Source organism: Sander lucioperca, chromosome 15 (assembly GCF_008315115.2).
Source record: "Sander lucioperca isolate FBNREF2018 chromosome 15, SLUC_FBN_1.2, whole genome shotgun sequence".
In the NCBI taxonomy this organism is placed as follows: domain Eukaryota; kingdom Metazoa; phylum Chordata; class Actinopteri; order Perciformes; family Percidae; genus Sander; species Sander lucioperca.
The window spans coordinates 32,484,739-32,506,312 of record NC_050187.1 but is presented as its reverse complement, the minus strand read 5'-3'; the positions used below and the strand labels follow the sequence as shown (position 1 = coordinate 32,506,312).

Sequence of the window (21,574 nt, the reverse complement as noted above, 5' to 3'; positions counted from 1 at the left end):
ATCGGCGAGAATTCATCCATCTGGCGGAATTTCCTGCGGCACCGGAGCAATCCCGGAAGTGGAACGTCGTGGATATAGACTATCACCAACCCAACCAACTGTGCAAAATGTGCAAATATAGAAATATGCAACATATTTTTTTTATCCTAACTTGCATAGAATGCCAAATATGTAGCATAGCGTAGCATTTTCATCATTCTTGTATTTAACTCTCTTTAACTTTTTAACTGAACCTTTTAACTCACGAGTCTGTTTCGAATGAATTGTACTTTATGGCTGTATGTTAGGATGAAGAAGAAATCTCAACTCGACGTCCACTAGCTAGCTTTTTATGGAGCTTTCAGTCGTGTTGATGATGTGCTGAACTATCTCATGTTAAGTGAGAAAACTCCATCGGCTGAAGAAGACCTTGGGATGTGGTTGAAAGCTGCCCTCCGCCTCTTTCTCTTATCTTGCTCATCCCAATCTGCTGTAAATGATATTATAGAAAAACGCCAGGAGGGGATATTGGTGAGATAAAGCAATGAAATCTTAGAAGCAATAAGAAGAAATAAGAGCGCACAGCATTAAGGAAGGAGAGAGGGATATACACAGAGCGGGAGAGAAATAAAGAGTTAATGAAGGAGGGATTTAGGGAGAGAAAAGGAAGCATGGAATACTGTGGAAGAGAATTACCTGAAGACAATAAAGGTATGCCAGATAAAGGTAATAAGCTTGTGAATAAAAGGCAAATAATAAGCAATAAAGCATTTGTTTACAGAGCGTCCCTGTCTTAGAGAAGTTGGGAACAACAGTGTTGAATGCTGCGCTTTGCTTCCCGCCCCATCAACAATCGTAATAAATGTGTGTATTTACATGTCCCTCAACTCTGCACAAATACAGAATATCATCATTTATTCATTACCGCTCTTGTCTGCAGATCTGCACAACTTTATTGTCCGCTAGCCCACCTCTTTATCGCACCGCAGAGACACAGGAGGGAGAGAAAAGACAAAGGGAAAGTAGGCGAAGGGAGGTAGCAGGAGACATTTAGGGCAAATTCACAGTCTCAACTGAAAACACACTCCTGCAAAAATGATTTGTATTAGAGCCTGACCGATAAAGGATTTTTAAGGCCGATACCGATACAAGTATTTGGTGATTTAAAAATCCGATATTCCGATATATCGGCCGATATATATATTTTTAAAAAGAATCCAGAAACGCGTAACAGGGGATGGGAGAAAAACGTGCTCTGGTTGATTGGCATTTCTTTAAACCAATTACAATCGTGTACGAACGTGTACGTGTACGTTCAAAAGTTGTTTTAATCGTGTGAGAGAAAACTCCGATTGGACAGATAGTCTAGCTAGCTGTCTGGATTTACCCTGCAGAGATCTGAGGAGCAGTTAACCATAGTCCTCAGAAATCCACCAGAGTTTAAAATTACAACACAAAGAAAGCAGAAGGAAACGGACATCGGCCGAAAAGACATGCATCCGGTGGAATTTCTGGCAGTGCCGGAGCAATCCCGGAAGTGGAACGTCGTGAATATAGACTAGTAGCATTATAACCACACCAGTCTGTAGTTTGTCAGTAGCTCAGCTCAGCTTCTTTTTCTTTGTTCCCCTGCGTAAACGTTTCCTTACCTCTTCTCACTTCTTGTCTCCTCTCCTCTTCTGTTTTCCTTTTCATTTTGTCCCTCTCCATCTCCACCATTTTCCCTTTTCCTTCCTCTCCTCTCTTCTCCTTTTCTCACCTCTCATCTCTCCTCAACCTGCTTTTCTGTCCTTCTGTCCCCTCCTTACTTTTCCTCTCCTCTCCTCGCTTCTTGCCTCCTCTCCTTCTCTTTGTCTTACTTTCATTTCTTCTCCTTTCTCTATTTAGGAGATAATTAATTAGTTCCACCTGTGGAAGTCACTTCTCTCCATCCATTGTTTCGTCTTTATTTAGTCTTCCGTTCCTCCAGTCCCTGCCTCCGCACTCACTGGGAGCGGAGAGGTTTTCAAGCACTAATTTGTTTTTGTTTTGCCGCGCTAACCTTGGAGGGGTGATGCAGCGTTATTAGCTTCTCCTGCTCTTCTGCTGTAGATTCAGGTTCGACGTGGAAGGCACTTTTAATTTGGATTTAATTCTCCCTCTCACCCTCCAGCTCTCCCATCCTCCCCTCAACCCTGCCACCCTCACACTTCTAATTAGATTTGGGGGGGGAAATGAACTCTGATTAAAAACGTGGTCCTCTCCAACTTGACACATCACAGGCACAAAACCATCACACACTGTCTGCTGCACGCATGGCACAGCCCACTGAAAAGCCCAGGGCAGGCTGGAAGCCTGTTTGGAAGACGTTCGGAGCCATGATATATTGGAGGAGCAAACAGTGGCTGCCATTCAAACCTCCTCCTCCTCCTCCCGCCCTTCTCCATAAAGTCCTCCATTAGTGCAGATCAGATCAAACTGTCAATCAGCCCAGCCCGCCTGCCTGCTTCGATCCGATCTCATGATTTCACTCTCTGTCCCACCATGCATTATTAACACAGATTTTCTCATATCCTGAGAGGAAATTAAAATCCGTGTTGACGTGTGTGTCTGTGTGGATGGTGGCTGATACGTATCTGTTGAGCCTGCAGTTCTTTGGTGAACAATTTGGCAGCTTCAATCTAAGGGCGGTTGGGTGTGTGTGACCTGTACGGCCAGAAGATGAAATCAAAAGCTACTTTTTATTTAGAGGTAGAAGTGTATAGCTGTGGCTGCAGTTCAGGTGTTGTCGTTCTTGATTCATATAAACAAATCAGAAGCCGCAAGTTCTTTTTTTAATATAACAAACAGTATGTGACATGCAACATTTGACAAGCACAAACTCTGCATTGCTGCATTATGTGCAGTCTCAAAGTACCACAGCTTCATTCTAATCAGCTACCTACCAGCTTTATTCTGTCAAAGTAAACACATTTTACTGAAATGCAGGGCATGTAACCCTATTATCAGACATAATGTCATAATATTAATATTGGATGATTCTGCAATATGTTCAATGTTACACTGAAAATGATTCACTTCTTTAACAATTGCTCATGGAAACAACATCATTGTGAAATGGTGTCTCTATGCTAAATAAATGTTTAAAGGGATCATGTTACAATTTAAGGAGAGCAAGAGATTCAAGATTCTTCTGGATTTAGTGATAGATACAATTGGATGTCATCTGCATAACAGCAAACGTTTATGGAGAGTTTCCTAATAATATTGCCTAGAGTAAGCATATATAAGGTGAATAGAATTGGTCCAAGCAGATAGCCTTGTGGAACACCATGACTATAGCGTGCATGGAGGATTTATTGTTAACAAATTGAGATCGGTCTGATGAGAAGTACTTAAACCAGCTTAGTGTGGTTTCTTTCATTGCCAAACAAAGATCCCTGTAATATGATTTTATTGTGAATAATGTTGAATTTAGCACTCAGATCTAATAAGACAAATACAGAGACATGTCCTTTGTCTGAAGCAATGAGAAGGTCATTTATAATTATCACCAGTGTGGTCTCTGTGCTATGATGCTCTCTACATCCTTGACTGAAAACCCTTAAAAAGAACGATTGTTATGTAGAAAGTTACACATCAAATATAGAACATAAAACCTTCCTCTGACTATTTAAAATCTCCCTATCCTCAATATTACCGATGTAACTTATTAATGGTATGGCACCAAACACCACAGAATAGTAGCATTCAAAAGAAAACCTTACATTTAAATATTAATACTGTGAAAATAAATACTTATAAAACTAAACTCTAAAAAGAGGATAGCAAGTCAGCAGCCCTGCCTCCACAGTTAAGACAACTGGGGCTGATTTTAAGGAAAAGAACAGCGTTATGTGACTTCCCAGCAGTATTTAAATTTATTTTAAAAGTGCCAGAAGTGAAAAATATTTAAAGCATTTTAACACCACATTCTCCATGTGGATTGTATTTGTCACACAGCAGCACACCTGAGCAGAGGTGAGAATGTGATACAGGGCCTTGCAGGTTATATTAAAGTACAGCTGACAAAACTAGATATAGAAATAGATTCCAAATAGGGTATGACATTTAAATCTCCAGACTGAACTGTCTGGTAGGTTGTTTAAGCTTACCTTCTTCAGAACCTTGTTACAGTATCCAACATGTGTTATGATTGTTAACTTTTGAAGCCTGGTTCTCTTCAGTATAAATTATGTATTACATCAGTCTCAAAACAAATGTCTAAAAAAGTTTTGTTATCTTTTAATTTTTACAGTACAACATTGACTGCTGCTGTATAAGAGCGTGAAGATCTAAGTAGGTAGGGAGGAGGTCGGGGTGGATAGATGGGTCCTAAAACACAGGGCTTTCAACCAATGGAGTGGAGTTTGTGTTCCATGAGAAAAGTTAAGGAGAAAACACAAGACTTTCACCGAGAAAACGTGTGTTTGTGTCCTTGGAGTACTACTTAATGAGACCGGTGTTTTAACCCAAACTACAATCTTTTTTTTAATCCTAACTAGTCGTTTTAGTGAAAACTAAAAAAACTAAACTAAACTAAAACAACTTTTCAACGTACACACGTTCCACCAAAACAAGTTCCTCCTGAGGCTATTTTGCAGCGGCTCCGTGTGGAGCTTTAAAGAAATGCCAATAGACCAGAGCACATTTTTCTCCCATCCTGGAATGCTGTGTGGACTAGCCAGAACCTCCTCTGCTCCACAGTGTGTGGATGGTCTGGCAAAGCGAGACTAGCGTCACTCTAGTTGGCATGTTTATACAACTGACCTTTAACCTCTGCTAGTGATGAATCCATTGCTCTGGCGCTGATTAGAATGATACCCCCCCCCCTCACCGTGTCCTCTGCTGCATCCCTCGCTCTTAAACAAGCACAACCAATTAGCACACCGCTTAACGAGGTCGTTAGCAACCTGGCATACCCGAGTCCCCAACTTTCCCAGCTCTCCGTTTACGTTCAGGGAAGGCTCATCTGGCTAAATGGCACATTTACACTAACACACCACAGACTCTCACACACACACACACACACAGAGTAATTTCCGTATGAATATAATGGGAGCACGTAGGGGTCATTAAAACATCAGAGAGTTGTAAAATCCAAATAGTAAAATACTCAAAGCTGATAGCTTCAGTGATAACTAGAGAGAGAGAGAGAGAGAGAGAGAGAGAGAGAGAGAGAGAGAGAGAGAGAGAGAGATGTGCTTTATGGGGATATTTGGTAGTATGAAGTGTTTTATGAAGTCATCTCCCAGATTATCGGCCCTATCTTCTCCATATCACCATAATTTATTTTGAAAAGGTTAGGATAATGAGTTCTTATTCCTTGGGATGAAGTTAAGGGAGGAGGTTGAATTGTGGGTCATCCTCCTCTGTTCCTTCTTCTCACAAGCAATAACTGAGAGATGGAGGAATGATGTGTCTCGTCACTCTATTCAGACTTCCCATTTCATGCCAAAATAAGACATACATACATATCAAATGGCATTTGTGTATTTTTCCTCTGGTGTTGTTTTTCATTGATTACAGTTATGGGAAATTGTAATGCTACAGTGTACAATGATATTTTAGACAATAGTACACTTGTTTTACTTTATGTGGTCAGTTGCCATGGTACAGTCTCAGTCAATGAACCTCAAATCACAGACTCACCTGTGCTTTTTCAGTTATTTTCGTATATTAGAGCACAAGAGTGCATTATTACTTACTGAATAAAAAGGTGGCAAACTAAAGCATTTTGCAGTCAGGGAAGCTGCATGCAAGCCTCTTTCTTGCTGTTTCTTCTTACTTTAGACTCACAAACACCCAGGGGCTGCAACTAATGATTATTTTCATTGTCAGTTAATCTGTTGATTATTTTCTCCATTAATTGATTAGCTGTTTAGTCTCTAAAATGTCAGAAAATGGTGAAAAATGTCAATCAGTGTTTCCCAAAGATGAACATGACGTCCTCAAATGTCTTGTTTTGTCCACAACTCAAAGATGTTCAGTTTACTGTCACAGAGGAGAGAAGAAACTAGAAACTAGAAAATAGTCACACTGAAGAATCTAGAATCAGAGAATGTTTTACTTTTTGCATAAAAAATGACTCAAACCAATTTATTATCAAAATAGCTGACAATTCATTTAAAGGTGCTGTAGGTAGGATTGGGAAGACCCAGGACTTAGCCAAAAAATTTGAACATCAACAACTTCTCAGTCCCTCCCCCCTTTCTGCTTAAGCCCAAAACTGTCTCCTTAGCCCCTCCCCCCACAAGGGAGAATGAATGCGTGTGCATGAGCAGTGATTGACACGCAGTTAGACACCCCCCCCCCTCCCCCGGCCACACACTGGCTGCATCTTTTCCTATTCTATTTTGCCTGGAAACGCTTCCAACAACTGAGACGTGCGTGTCACGCAGGCAGCATGCAAGCTCTAACCTGTTAACATGGGAGCCGAAATAAAAACGGACACGCCACGCAGCTGACACGCTCACGCCACGCAGGCAGTGTGTGGCCGGCCTAATTGGTGCATCTGAACAGGGAGCGGTGGATTTTTGCAAATCGTACGAAAGGCTGTAGGTTGTGCCAGAAGAGCCAGATTTTTTTTCATGTATCTACTCGAACATAGGGTCAGTTTCAGCAAATATGACAGAAAGTTAGTTTCATAAGGCTTACCTACTGCACCTTTAATAGTTGACAACCAATTGATTAATCTTTGCAGCTCTAAAACACACAAAGTTAAAATATTGTGTGTATGTGTGTGTGCTTCTCTTCAGCTTGTGATGAGTGGACTGTCCTCCCCAGACCTGGGCTGCACCGGGACGCCAGCCGCTTTGGACATTCTGCCGTGGTTAGCAACGGGTGAGTTCCCTCCTTATGTAGTTCATAATTACTGCCAAACTCCATGTGGGAAACACTGCTCCCCTGTGTAGAATACCTACACATCTGAATTTTCTAGAGATTGCCTTAGGTATTGCCTTGCCTAAGGACATGTTTAGCAGTGTATTTGCTAACACTGATGCTCAAATCTGAGTAAATCTGGTAAATAATCCACTAAACTACTCAATTATATATATGCAAATACAACCCATGTATTCATGATGCATTATTCCTGCACATTGTTACATTTCCTTGATGTCTTCCTGCAGTGTCCTCTACGTTTTGGAAGCACCGAGAGTCTAGGTTGACTTTCTTCTCAGCTTTTCCCTTCCACAGGTCGTGTGGATTGTTGATAGATTGATCTCTTTATCTCCATGTTATATTTAGTTCCAGTTTACGCTTCACTTGTCACTTCTCACTCTGCTGACTTCTCTGTTTAGAAACTTGGGCTGTGTCTCTGCCACCTCACCTCTTCTCGTCTATACGTGGATGTTTCCCTCGCTTCAGTCTCCCAGTAACTTTCTTCACACCTATAGAAACCGTGTACATATTCACTATGCATTTCTCTTTAGTACCTCGAGAGCTCTATTAATACCTTTTCCCGTTTTTGAGTCTGTATCTCTGTATTTCGCGAGTTTTATTTACACAGAAAAGTTGGTGAATCCACTTCTTCCATCCTGGTGCTATGGTTTCTAAAAGCATTTGAATGTGGTTTTTGAATTGCTGTATTTTCAGCCTGCAAGCCATTCACACTGCCGCTTACCAAGCAAAAAGACCTGTGTGAGACTGTTTGACAGAGCAAAATAAGGAAATAGCTGTCAGCACCCTGCAGTCCTCAGGCAATGACTTTCTTAACCTCATGAAAAACTGTCCGATTGCAGATGACCTGACATCACAAAGGTTTCTCGGAACTTCTACAATGTAGTCTGGTAACGGATTTATTTTCTTAAACATCATCAGTGAACATCAGTCCCTTAGAATCAAACGGTACAGGATTTAATAAGCAGGTTAAATTTGATGATTCCATCACGATGCAGAGCGACTTATTGCTGAACTCAGAAATAATGGTCTGACCCTTTAACACCATTTACTCACCAGAAAGTCAGCTTTGAGCACAGAAATGCCAGCTTTGAACTTCAAAAGGCCAGCTTGATTTTTTTTAATCTCTCTCCCCAAACCGAAAGTTCAGCTTTATGTTTGAAAGGTTCTCCTGCTGTCTTAACATTTCTTCATCTCTGCAAGCATTTCTTGTCTCTCTAAGGGCAGCTACACACCGGGCCGATAATCGTCCTTTGGACAGTCTGGCGAGGTCGGTGACTCGAGTCTGTTCAGTGTGTTCCGTGCCGTTGTCGGTCCGAGGGGCTGTCGGCCTTCATTGTGGCCGACCTGACGTGTTCAGTTGGAGACAGGCAGTCGGGACTCACCCGGAAACGGCGAGTGGAATGAGCGTGACTAGAGCCTCTCAAAATCTGAGGAAAATCTTTTAAACTGACCTTTGTCGATCTGAAATGAAGACAGATTCAGCAACTGCACGGCCAATTTCTCTCTTAAAATGTTTTCAGAAACACGTTTCAGTGAACTATTTTAGTACAATATGAGATCGTATTCTGAACAAACCACCATGACAGTCTGTCTTTGAATTTCCGGAGAAACCACACCCACGTGACGTGTTCGTCCAATCAGCTGCCGGTTTTTATTTTTGGGCGACAATACAGATTAGTGCCGGCTGCTGTTATGGAGACGTATTACGTCTCGTCGCTTTGGTGTGTTCCGAGGCACTTTTTTTGACCAACTCGGGTAGACTGATCAGTCCAACTGTCTTTTCTGCCAACGGTCAGCCGTCTGGTTGGTGTGTAACTGCCTTAAGACTAATACCATCTCGTTGTTACTTTTGCTATGCTGCTTCCTTCCACAGCTGTCTGTACAGGTTTCTGTTGCCCCTTGTGATTCTGTATATAATCCTCTCTGTATCTTCTTCAGCTCCATGTACATCTTTGGAGGATTTTCGGGCCTCCTTCTGAACGATGTGCTGGCCTACACCCCTCCGTCCTGCCAGGCCTTTTCTAACCCAGCTTTGTGTGCTGCTGCTGGGCCGGGCCTTCGCTGCTATTGGGTCAAAAGTAGATGTGTCCCCTGGGAGCCAAAAGACGCCGAGCACATTATCCCTGCTCCTTTTTGCCCTGCGCGACCTGGTACGTTACACTGGGGTCCTGTCTTTCCAGCTGATTCTTTGCTATTTGTTACTTTCTTTCCTTCTTTCTTTCTTTCTTTCTTTCTCCCTAAACATTTTCCCTGTCATGTCAACATATTTCGCCTGAAATGTACTGCACATGTACTGCAAATGTTGCTCCCAAAAGAGCAGTTTTTTTCATGAGAATAATAATTATTCTGAAGGATTTGGCTTCTGATGTTTGTTTGCATACCGTAATTATGGGAACAGAAGGTCAATGCTGCAACAATTACCTCATTTTGAAGTAATTAGGTTCAGTCCGATCCCTCATCCTCTTCCCCCCCCTCATCTGTCTCTGCCAGATTTAGATGCAGTAGCTTTTCCAGGTATTCTGCTTCAGGATGCTTACTGCCGGTTTAAATAAAAAGCAATCACGCTAATGGTTGTAGTGTCAGTTTTAAATAGAACAATAGTACAGATTGGATTGACAGTTTTAAAGGACCACACCAGTGTTTTTTTTTTTTTTTTGTTTAAGCCCGTTTACTACAAATCGTCTATACTATACATACATTTTATATCATAACCCATAACAGTAAACATCGAGTCAATATAAGATAATCGAGGGCAGACCTTTCAAATCAATCTAAAGTTAAAGCAACCTGACGATGCGCCCAAGGTGGGTTAACAAAAAAACAAACATCTGAGAAGCCGTCATTGGCAACTGTTTGGAAAAGGGCAGGCACTTTAAAAAGAAATACCTGGCAGGTGGTTGGAAGACCTATCTGTCTATCACATCCGTCGCAGCTGTCACACACACCCGAACCACACCCGTAGCTCCTTACCGCACGCTGATTGGTTCAATTTGCTGCTGTTCTGTGACACTAACACATAACTCGAAGACTGACAAGATGGATTTTCGTGTGATCGTGTGATATCGCAAGAATCCAGCTGCTGTGCGAAGTAACAGTTACACTGCCTTACTGTGAAAACTAAGTGGCAGTAGCTCAGTCTGTAGGGTCTTGGCTTGGGGACCGGAGGGTTGCAGGTTCAAGTCTCTGTACAGACCAGGTAAGGAGTGTGTACTGGTAGCTGGAGAGGTGCTAGTTTACCTCCTGGTCGCTGTTAAGCTTAGATTGGGCCCAAAAAGTCGAGCCTGACACATTAACTGTAATTATGAGCCCGAGCCCGATTTAAACCCGACAATTTTTTAATACGTGGGCCGTTATAACTGACGCTCTCAACTACAATTCCGAGTTGTTTGAACTACAGAAATCTTTTTAGAATTATCTTAATGAATAACGTGACAAAGACGAAGCATGTAAACTGCTTGGTTTGTTTATTCAGACTGGAATGGATCGCAAATGGATCCGAATGAAGAAACGTAAAAAACAACCTCGACCCTAGCTGCTTCCTCAGCTGAATAGTGTGGGTAACAGATCAAGTCAGCAACATAATCAAAGCCCTGGAACCATATAGGAGACTTTCTTGTCTCGATCACCTAATTAATACTGTCCTTCACCACGGTCTGCATGCTGACGCACTGGCCGACAACGTGCCGGAGATAGGAGAGACCATATCTAGGATATATAGGATTCGTGAGATATCTGAAACAATCTGGCCTGGTTGCGCAATTATCGAAGACAGTGCTACAAATGGGGGAGACACGATTTAGCACAGTTTACCTCACACTCAAGTCAGTGCAGGACATCCACCCAGAGCTATGGGAGAAGCTGGAGAGGCATAGTTTTCTCCCCACCCAATTAGGCTAATAAAGTAATGATTAAAAAAACACAAATGCTTGATCAAGGGCCCGGCCCGAGGATAGTGGCGGGAAATATCAGCCCAACCCGGCCCGTGCGTCAAGTTCGGGCTTGGGCAGAGAATCTAAACTCTAGGCACCGAACCCCCAACTGCTCGAAGCAAAAACAAAATGTACCCAGAATCAACTGTAGTCTGTTAATTTTCATGCTTTATGGAAATTAATCAGATCAGAAACAAATGGCTGACTGGAACCGTGGAAAAATGCATTCAATAATCTAAAACTGTACGAAAATGGTTGATAAATGGCTGCCCAAAAAATGTGAAATGGAGATTTGTAGTTAAGGAGCAAAACAAACAAAAATACAGGCATGGTCCTTCAGAAGCATGAGGAAGTCTGGCTGATTAACATGTCCCAGATCAGTGCTCAGCCTCTGCTGTAGTCTCACATGCATGTTTATTCTACAGTACAAATGGCAGCACAGCATGCGTAAATGTCCAGGGTGAGATACAGCTGCATAATAACATAACTGCCATGTGTAAATGCCTTTTTAATCACATCCTAACATCGTCATTACATACTCGTTTACACTTCATGAAAGCATCACTTGCTTGCACATGGCCACCACATGAGTCTGTATGCAAGTTCCTGGCATACACCAGATATTTTAAAAAAAGTGCAAGATGGACATTCCAGTGCTACTTGGGCTTTTCAGACTGATGCCAACTGACTCAGACTGTTTACTGCAATGCCTATCTTGACATTAAAACATTTGTTAGATCACAAGTGACTTATTTAAAGTCCACCGATTATGATTAGTGGCAACTGATCTTCTAATTAGAACTGAATTCCCAGCAGATGTACCAATCCTGAATGAAACGTTTGACCTGTCAGAGAGTTTACTATGACAGCTGCAAACTGAAGAGCATTAAAAGGGGGGGATGTTTTTCTGATATTCAATGTTGAATGATAACATAATGTCTGTTACTGACAGGTTAACTCCACGTCTTCTTTTGCCTAAGACTACTCAAGCACCTCCTCCAGTTAGCATTTTTTCCTAAATTCCTAAATGGTGCCTTGATTCACTACTCAAACTCTGAAGAAGGAACAGCCTTAATTGTGTGTGTGTGTGTGTGTGTGTGTGTGTATATGTGGTGTTTGTTGTGCCCTGCCCTCCTCCAGACAGCACAGACGAGCAGTGTTTCCGGTTCTCAGACTGTGCCAGCTGCACCGCCAACACACGAGGCTGTCAGTGGTGTGAGGACAGGAAGTGTATATCTGCATCCAGTAACTGCACCGTGGTGAGTCCTCACTGGGCGTCTGTAAAGCAAAGTAATGTTAGTGGCCCCTGGGGCGGCAATATATTGGACTTTACAATACGAGATTGTTGGTGCAACCGATCATCTTAACCCTCCTGTTGTCCTCGGGTCAAATTTGACCCATTTTCAAAAAGTTTCTATATCAGAAGTTATTGTTTCCTTCAACCAAATTGTAAAAAAAAATAACGTGGATGGTTCCATACAACGCTCTTTACAAGTTAAATAAATGATCAGTTATCTACTTTCATTGAATTACGGTGTTTTACCCAATTTTATAGCATTTGAAGAAAACAATTGATAGAACGTTGAAAAAACAACAAAAACTTCAAAAAAGCGCAGACTAAATTGACAAAGACATGGAAAAAGTGACAAAAAACTCTCAAAAAAAAGTTACAAAAAACATCGGGAAAAGTGACAAAAACAAGGTGAAAAGTCACAAAAGTGTGAAACGTTGAACTTTTTTTTTTTATTTTAAATTTTGACCCAGAAAAACAAAAAGTTGCATGGTCAACGGGAAGACAACACAAGGGTTAAGCTGCCTACACATGATCTGCAGTAAAACTGTCATGTGCTGGCTGTGCACGTGTTTTCCTCAGCCCCCCAACATACAGCGGATTTTGTCCAGTGGCCACTCGCAGTATTGCAATGAAAAATCTCTCTGCGACCCAGACAGGATTTTCCCCATAGGCCACCATTGTTAAAGACACGTCTGTAAAACTGCTGCCGGGACACCTCCAACTGCAAACGAGGTCGATTATAACTACATTTCTAAAGTAAAAAGAAATCGCTATTTCTACACCACTAACATGGCTCAAAATAGCACCACACTTCAATGGTAGCATAATGAGGGTCCCTACATGTAAACCGAAGCATGAGAACTTTGTAAGTGTACAGACAGTTTATTAAAAAGATAGTTTATAAAGACAATACCGTTCACGTATACAGGCAGGCGCCATCTTGGGACAACAGTCACGACCATTCAAACAACGAACGCCGTGCTTGAGCTATGTTACTGGCTGCTGGTTGCACGGCTGGTACACTTACAAAGTTGTCAATGCTTCTGTTTACATGTAGGGACCCTCATTATGCTACTGTGGAAGTGTGGTGCTATTTTGAGCCATGTTAGTGGTATAGAAATAGCGATTTCTTTTTACCTTCCTCGTGCCCCGACAACTAGTGTTATAAGCTAATTAGCGGTTTGCGCTAAAACTGGTCACATTCGATTAGCATGAAAACATGTCCCAGAGAACGGTCGACTCGGTACACATGTGGTATTAACCCCTAGGTTCATTTCGCGCCGGATTTCTCCTTGAAACTAATCCTGTCTTAGACACGACTACTTTAAGTACAAAAACAAATCAAAACACAGCGATAAACTTTTCTTACAAAACCAAACACAAGTTCAATACATAAATTCCAAACACAAAAATGATCGAGAGGATCCTTTGTATTTGTTGAACACCATATTTTTAAACTTTTGATTTTCATTTGAAAAGTGAACTACATATTTTCAATTGTACAGTATTTCGATTTGAAACTGTTCCACAAGTGAACTCCTTTTAACTGAGTTTCTCCACAAAGAATCGTGCAATAACACCTCTTTAAATCTTGTGTTTACCAGAGATGTGCTCACAAGTTTCTTTAATGAATCATTCATTATGAAAAAAACATTAAATGACATATCGACTAAAGAAATCTTAGTCAATTAAGACCAAAACGAGTAACCTGTGATATTAAACCAACATTAGAAGCCGTTTGTTCACTTATGAAAGATCTAAAAGCAATCAATATTTCAGTTATTCCCCTTTTGAGTTATCTCACAAATACTCCTTTGTCTGAAAAGATCATATATTTTAATGTTATTTAAGGTCTGTATTATTTATATGTAATAACTTTGTCTCAATGAGTTTTGAGTACTTTTGCTCATTTAGTTTTTTTTCTGTCTCTTTGTCTATTTTTACCCCCAACCTGCTTTCTCTGTCTTTCTCTGTATGTGTGTCTGCATGTTGCTTTTGTCTGTTTGTGTGTGCTCCATTTAAATATGAATCTGTGAATGTGTGTGTGTGTGTGTGTGTGTGTGTGTGTGTGTGTGTGTGTGTGTGTGTGTGTGTGTGTGTGTGTGTGTGTGTGTGTGCGTGTAGCTGACTCTGGAGCTGGCACAGCAGCATGGCGGCGCTCTGTCTCTGTCTCGCCCACCAACCATGTTGTCTGAACATCAGCTGAGCTTGTGGAAGCATGGAGCCAGAAGGCGGGGACATGTGTGTATTACTTGACACTTGACACTTCCTGTTAGGCTGCAGCTCGGGTTGCGTCAGGTTGAGATCAGAGGTCAGAACAGTCCCTTAGGTTATGTGGAAATTGGGGGTGAGTCTAAATCCAAATTTGCATTTAATATCCTCTTCTAACAGCCTTCTCCTTGACTTTGAGTACAAAATGGTGCTGTTAAGAAATATCTGGCCCAATCTTGGAGTTGGACGCAGCGTTGCACCAGTGAACCAGTATTTTCCTGGGACATACTGAGGTTATTTCCATATTTTTTTCCAATTTAATGTAATGAAAAATAATGTACATACACTAAAACAGTAGAGGTCAAGATGGTGATATTTACATAGCTTAGCCTTTAAAAAAGACAATGGTCACAAAGATGTAACATTTTTTTTCCATCCTTTCTTCGGCTAAAACAGAGCAAGGATTGAAACATTACTGACACATGGTAAATTGGTCCTCCAAGGGGAAGAACCAGAACATTAATTTACTGAAATAAAGTTACATTTCAGTTGAGTAGAACCAGCATGAGGTATTAAATAAAGTTCAAAAGGTGAACTGTAGTGTGAGTGAGATGCGCACAGCATATACAATGAATACAACTTCAATAAAAAGTCCATCTCAGTATAATGTGCCCCTCATATTGATTTCTCTTCTCACTCTGCATGTTCTGTTTGGCTGTTTGATTCCCTCAACCATCACTTTATTCATCTTCCGCTATTGTTGCACATTGCATTGATTCCTCCAACTTTATTGCATTAACTGGAAAAGAGGACACAGAGGATGATGTTTGACTTGAATTATATTGTTTCCTCTGTGTGTGTGTGTGTGTGTGTGTGTGTGTGTGTGTGTGTCTGAAGTCGGTGAGAGACTCGTCCAGCTGTAAGCGCCGGGAGGAGCAGGAGTGTTTCAGACTGGCCAACTGCAGGAGCTGCTCCCTCAACGCCAACTGTCAGTGGGAGGCGCAGCAGCAGGAGTGTCAGGCGCTGCCTGGTGAGGAGACACCCTCACGCACACAGACAGAACAAGCATGATGCAGCATGCCCAGTGGTGGAATGTAACTAAGTACATTTACTCAAGTAATTTACTTAAAGTGCTCATATTATGCTTATTTCCAGGTTCATAATTGTATTTAGAGGTTATATCTGAATAGGTTTACATGGTTTAATTTTCAAAAAAACACCATATTTTTGTTGTAGTCCACATTGCTGCAGCTCCTCTTTTCACCCTGTGTGTTGAACTCTCTGTTTTAGCTACAGAGTGAGGCATCTCACTTCTGTTCCATCTTTGTTGGGAGTCGCACATGCGCAGTAGCTAGGTAAGGACTACTAGCCAGTCAGAAGCAGAGTATTAGGGCGTGCTATGCTAGCAGCTAGGGGAGCATCATAACGTGCGTTACAAAGTAACGTTTGTCACGGAAGCCGCTGCATCGAGGACTGAGCCTCTGCATATGGCCGCCCGCTCTACGAGGTGAGCTACCCAGGCGCCCATTTAGTGACTCTTTGCAGAAAGTTTTTTTTTTCAGTATATTTCTTCACTACCTGTCTCAAATAAAATTCATGGCGCTTATTTTATTCCGAGTAAATCTCCGGAGAGACACTGTTTTTTTGGGACTTGGCACCTGAGTTCCTGAGCTGCTTCCTTAGGCAGACTGAGGCATTATGCAGAAAATATGAAAACAGCCTTGAGGATCTACGCACGATATGGAAAAGGATTAGGGCCACATGTGAAACATTTAGTTTAAAGTCAGAATTCTGAGGATAAACTCAGAACTCAAATACATTTTTCACATGGACCCTAATCCTCTTCCGTAGCACAGAGACTCACATAAACTGTTTCACAAATGCATGCATGCATAAAATGTTCAATAAAAGCAGTGTGGATCTTTTTGTGTGACTTGATGAATACTGTCGATTGACACATCACTGAGTGTCTGGCAGTGTCACCTTCACAGTCTTTCTGACGAGCATCAGCTCCGTTGTGAATAAACCTATTTTTCAAAGCTGTTGAGGGAGTGCTGTGCTCTGTTAAACATAAAGTACAACAGACACACGCCGTTTCAGAGTGTTTGCATGTTTCCACAATAACTGGCTGCATATAATTAGTGTTTTCCACAAACACTCTCATACCTATAAGCAGGCATGTACACAGAGAGGATTAGCATGCATTCATTAACACACACTCATCACTCAGCTGCAAAGGGAAGTAGGCCAATTAAACATGTTTACTGGATGTTCTGAATATGGATCCCTGGCTGACTAACAAACTTGAGTCCACAAAGTCCTCCATGCTGCACTCCACACTGCTATGGAGCCGTTAGCTAGAGCTGTTCTCAGTTTGACTTTGGCGCCAGCATGACTAAGGGCAAAGGAAATACCCTCACTATTTGAATCCAGAAATGATCCTGCTCTGTGCTGGGTTGTATTGTGCTAAGGGGCCGCAAGCTAGCTTTCTCTGCTATGAGTTGGACGTTTGCAGTAGCTTTAAGCAGAGGTTGGTATTGTGTTTGCTCCCTTTCTTCTGTGCAGGCCCCGTAGCCTGGTACACATAATCCTCCCACATTGGTTTGTTATGAACTGTTAGCCGGCTCTGTTGTTCAGTTGAGGTAAAATAGTAGCATCTGGATCACTGGGTTGTGATCCCATAAATAATAAAGTCTATGTATCTCAATCTGGGCTAAATGCGTTTAAACGTTTCTTTTATTTGCAGGTGTGTGCCCAAAAAAGTGTATGATAGCCTATGGCCCTATTATCACCAACGCACTGACCAACTTTAAACAGGTGGAGGAGCACCTACGATACACCAATAAGTGGCATTTGAATAACCCAATATGGCACAATGCACACCTAATGTCTGGTAACAAACCCTTTACTTGTAACCAGTGGAGTGACTTAGGTGTTTATACTTTAGACAAGCTATTCAATGAGGAAGGTATGTTAAGTTTTGAAGACCTGAGAGCTAGCTTCGAGGTCTCTAGGTCATCCTTCTTCCTTTATCTTCGCTTAAGGTCATCCCTAAAATGTTATGGAGTGCCATGGGGGAACAGTCTTGAGGCCCACCCAATCATTAAATGGCTTGTTGATTCTCCTGTGAGAGGATTAGTGTCCAAGATTTATGCTAAACTGATGCAAGTATCCATAGGAGAACTCCCAATAGTAAAGAAATGGGAGCGAGAGATGAGCCCTGAGATGAACGTAATTAATTGGGAGACAGTTTGGGACATTTCCCACTGTTCCAAGAACCCAAATCACCAGCAGATCCACTTCAACATATATCATAGGACAAATTGGCCTCCTCAGAAGAGATACGTCTCTAAAGTCATTCCCACTCCCTATTGCACGTTCTGTTTCACGTTCAAGGATTAACAAAGCCAAGTCATCGACTATAGACCTATGGAAAAATGCAGCAGCAGAAGTATCAGTCTTAATGACCTCAACACCACAAGAATTAGAGGAGAGCGACTAGGCAAGGTATAATTTTTGTTTTCTTGTATATTGGTTTTGTTTTCCCTCGAGACTGCAGAGGGTGGGAGAGGGTTTTGGTTCTTGTTTGATTGAATTTGTTTGTTCTCTATGTTGTATGTTCAAAAATATAAAAAGAATAAAAAATTGGCTCTTAAAAAATAAATAAAAAATGTTTCTTTTAGAGAGATTACATATACTCATTATTTTAACATCCTTTTAATGTCGAAATGTACTTTGGGCCTGAGGCACGTATAAACACAGTTAAAGTTCCAGTTTATATCTTCACATGAGTCCAGAATAATCCCCAGCCATGCTTCCTGATGCATTGTTTGGCTTTTTGACCCTGTTGATCTTCCTACAAAAGGCAATGTTTGGTCCGGGTCAAGTATTTGCCCGTGCAGCTCTGCAGCCCTATAAGTGAAAGATATTTAAGGATATCCCATTCCTATTTTTGTGTTTAGCAGAGATGCTCCCAAGCATTATCGTGAGCCAAGCCATTCTCACTCCGAACTCATAAAATACGGATGTTTGGGCAGTGGCTGTCAGCATCAGATACAACGCAAAAAGCGCCCATCAGCGTGTGTGTAGAACGCACCGGGGAGAGCAGCAGCTACACGGGGTTTGAAGATGATGTAGCATTAAGAGCGACTACGGTATAGCGATGTTATGGGTTTGGTGTATTTTGTCTTGTTTTGGTAGGTTTTTCTGTCTTGTCTCCTTGTGATTTTCGGTCTTGTCTTGTTTTATGTTCTGTTTCCTGTTTTATTTTGATAGTCTGGTTTTCTGTCTTGTCTTGTCTGGTTTTACTTCATGTCTTGTGTTTTCCCGCTCTTGTGATTGCCTGATGTTTTTCCACATTGTGACAATGTGTTGCATGAACACATAGTGCAACATACTGTATTCTCTTTGCAGACTTCATATTGGTTTATTAACAAAATATTGGGGACATCAATATGCGTTGAAACAAGTGGTGAAACAGCTTAACACTTTACATCCTTCGATATGATATTTTTGTTTAGCGTTAATATAATTTGACATAATTAGTCAGCTCTGCTGCTTATTTTCTGACTTTCTTATCACGGCACACAGCAAAGTAGTTTATTTGCTTTTAACATGCAAAAACAGAGTAGCTCCTAGTTTGGCAGTGGATTTCCCTTGCAATATATCTTGTAGTGGAGTGGAATAAAAAAAAAAAACAACATTCTATGTTTCAGCTACCAAGCATCAGACGACATTTGTATAAAGTTGAAACTTGCTGAACTTTCTCATGTCGCACCGTCGAGTCTTTGACTCTCTGTGTTTTGGCAGCTGGTGCAAGCATGCATATTGTGGTTCAGTTTAATGAGTCCCTTCTCCAGTCTTTGCATTTGTGAACAGTAACAGTGCCATTTAGGACAGGTCCTTCGAAAGGGTCACTGGTCACACTGATGAAATTAGTATGTCTTTGTGTGTGTGTTTCTGAGTCCATTAGTGTGACAAGGCAAGAAACAAAGCTTCTGTGATTTTCTGTGAAGATACATTTGCAGTAATAGTGCGGCTAAGATGAGCCGGAGTTAATAGAAACTAGTTCCACCACCATGGCAGCTGTGGCCTTTTCTTTAGACACCATGTTATGACTAATTATGGTAAATGGCCTGACATGTTTATCTCTGCCTTCACACAAAGGCTGTAACCTAATCTATCTATTTATTTTTGTACTCCTCCTTTTTTTTTTTATCCCTTCATATGTCTTTCTGCTCTCGGTTTTGGTTGATTATTGCCCATTATTGCTTAGGGGAAGAAAAAAAAATAAAGAAAGCAGGTATTTTCTTTTCTGCAGCATGAAAGGGTTGGTGATGGAAGCCATTATGGGCCTGTGAATGTAATCAGTCCTGGAGTCCAAAATAAACAGCGGTGTTCAGTGGAGGCAGAATGGCTTTTTCTTCCCTTTCATCCTGGTTAATTGAATGGCCTCTACTATTATAGTCTCAAGAAGATACCAAGTGACCCTGATAACAATAATGAGTGCGTATATGCATTTTTTATGGGTGAGTTTGTCTGCCAGTCTTACTCAGACTCTTCAATCACCATGGATATTGTCTTTTCTTTATTGCATGTGCAACATATTTCTAACTCATGGGAATTATTTTTGTCACTGATGAGTACAAAGCAAGAATGTGGTGTTCCGATCTAAAATAACAGCATGAATCAACAATTACATCAGCCTCTAAAATCAGTCCAATAAGATGTTATTTATTAACCAAATTAATCATCAATCATCTGTTGATTCTAGAAGAACGGTTTATTTTCCAGGCCATCACATTAACTTTAAATTCCAGTGTCATTCCCTTATTGTCCACTAGCTGCCCTCAGTGAGTTTCCACTGACTGCCCACCTACCCACACCTGCCCTCACTACCTCATTAGTTAGCTAGTCAGTATACCAGCCCTCAACCAGCAGCATGCCTCTTTCTGAAAGATTGTCCTCTGCTTGTCTTTGTCAATGGCCTCCCCATGTTTGCCTTTTTGGATTTGGTTGCTGGTTCTGCCTTCTTACCAGTTGATAAATGTAACAGGATAAGTTGCTGCAAACATTAACGTTACAAACTAAGTGTTGGCAAGCTAACATTCTAATCATTGTGGCTAACTATCCTGTTAGCATAATGACTTTATATGGTAATAATAGCATGCAAAAACATTAAGTACTCCCTGTTGTGATGACATGCTACATTTACTGTAACATGCTAATCATCAAGCAAACGTTAGCTGTTAACATACGAAACATTACAAGCTAAAGTTAAACAATGTTAAAAAGCTAACTAGTCATGCTAGCATGGTAACATGTTAAACATAAGCCAAACATTAGCATACTTGGCTGTAAACCAAGCATTAGCATAGTCAAGTGCTAAAACTGTAGGCATATGTTAAAGTGCTAATGTTTAGCTTGGCTTATAGGTTTATACAACTATAGGCATGCTAACATCAGCATTGTAGTATTCCAATGTTAGCTGCGCTTTGGAACTTACTCCTACCAGTAACACTGTGTGAGCGTTTACGGATTACACAGTTGCTAGCAGACTTGATTCTTGTGTTTTTAGTCTGATGACTAATAATTAATGTTAACAGGTGTACTGAAGGTGTAAGACAGTATGTGTTTTTGTGCAGGCCAGCTGTGTGGGGAAGGCTGGCACCATGTCGGGGAGGCCTGCCTGAGGATCAACTCCAGCAGCGAGAGCTATGATAACGCCCAGCACTACTGCAAAAACCTGGGAGGAAATATTGCCTCTTTGCTCACAGACAAACAAGTCAATTTTGTTCTGGAAGAGCTACAAAAATACCAGCTGCAAGACAAGGTGGGTGGTCTAAAATAAATAAATTCATAAATAAAGTAAATGTGACAGGACTCCTGCATGCTGACATGCTAGCCACTTAATTTGTCTTAAGTCGGACTGTCAGAGGTCTGGGTCTCAGAATGCATTTTTTTGAGGAACGTGTCTTGTATCTCTTTCCTTTGACTCACATTTGTAAAGTGGTCACCTCAGTGCTAGTATGGAGAGGAGGCGAGTGATTTCAGGAACCAGTAACAACTAACAGTAGACTTATATGACATTTAAGCACTGTATTAAGACACTTTAAAAAAAAGCTTTGGCTGGTTCATATTGAAAGTGAGGAAGGAAACAAATGCAAATTGCTTTACAGTACCACAATGCATAGGTATAGTCCAATTAAATAGCTGCATCTGAATGTAGCTTTAGCTTTCA

At 41.2% G+C, this 21,574-nt stretch overlaps 1 protein-coding gene across 5 annotated transcripts in view; it reads left to right on the top strand.

Moving 5' to 3' along the window:
* atrnl1a (attractin-like 1a) overlaps positions 1-21,574 on the top strand; it is a 326,334-nt gene that overhangs the window by 67,742 nt on the left and 237,018 nt on the right. For 4 of the 5 annotated variants that reach the window (XM_031315944.2, XM_031315943.2, XM_035992532.1 and 1 more), the window contains exons 11-16: positions 6,756-6,840; positions 8,839-9,050; positions 11,970-12,088; positions 14,248-14,364; positions 15,232-15,364; positions 20,979-21,166. In XM_031315944.2, the coding sequence (XP_031171804.1) occupies positions 6,756-6,840; positions 8,839-9,050; positions 11,970-12,088; positions 14,248-14,364; positions 15,232-15,364; positions 20,979-21,166 (854 nt within the window). The remainder of the gene's footprint in view (positions 1-6,755; positions 6,841-8,838; positions 9,051-11,969; positions 12,089-14,247; positions 14,365-15,231; positions 15,365-20,978; positions 21,167-21,574) is intronic. The other variant, XM_031315945.2, reaches the window with a different exon arrangement.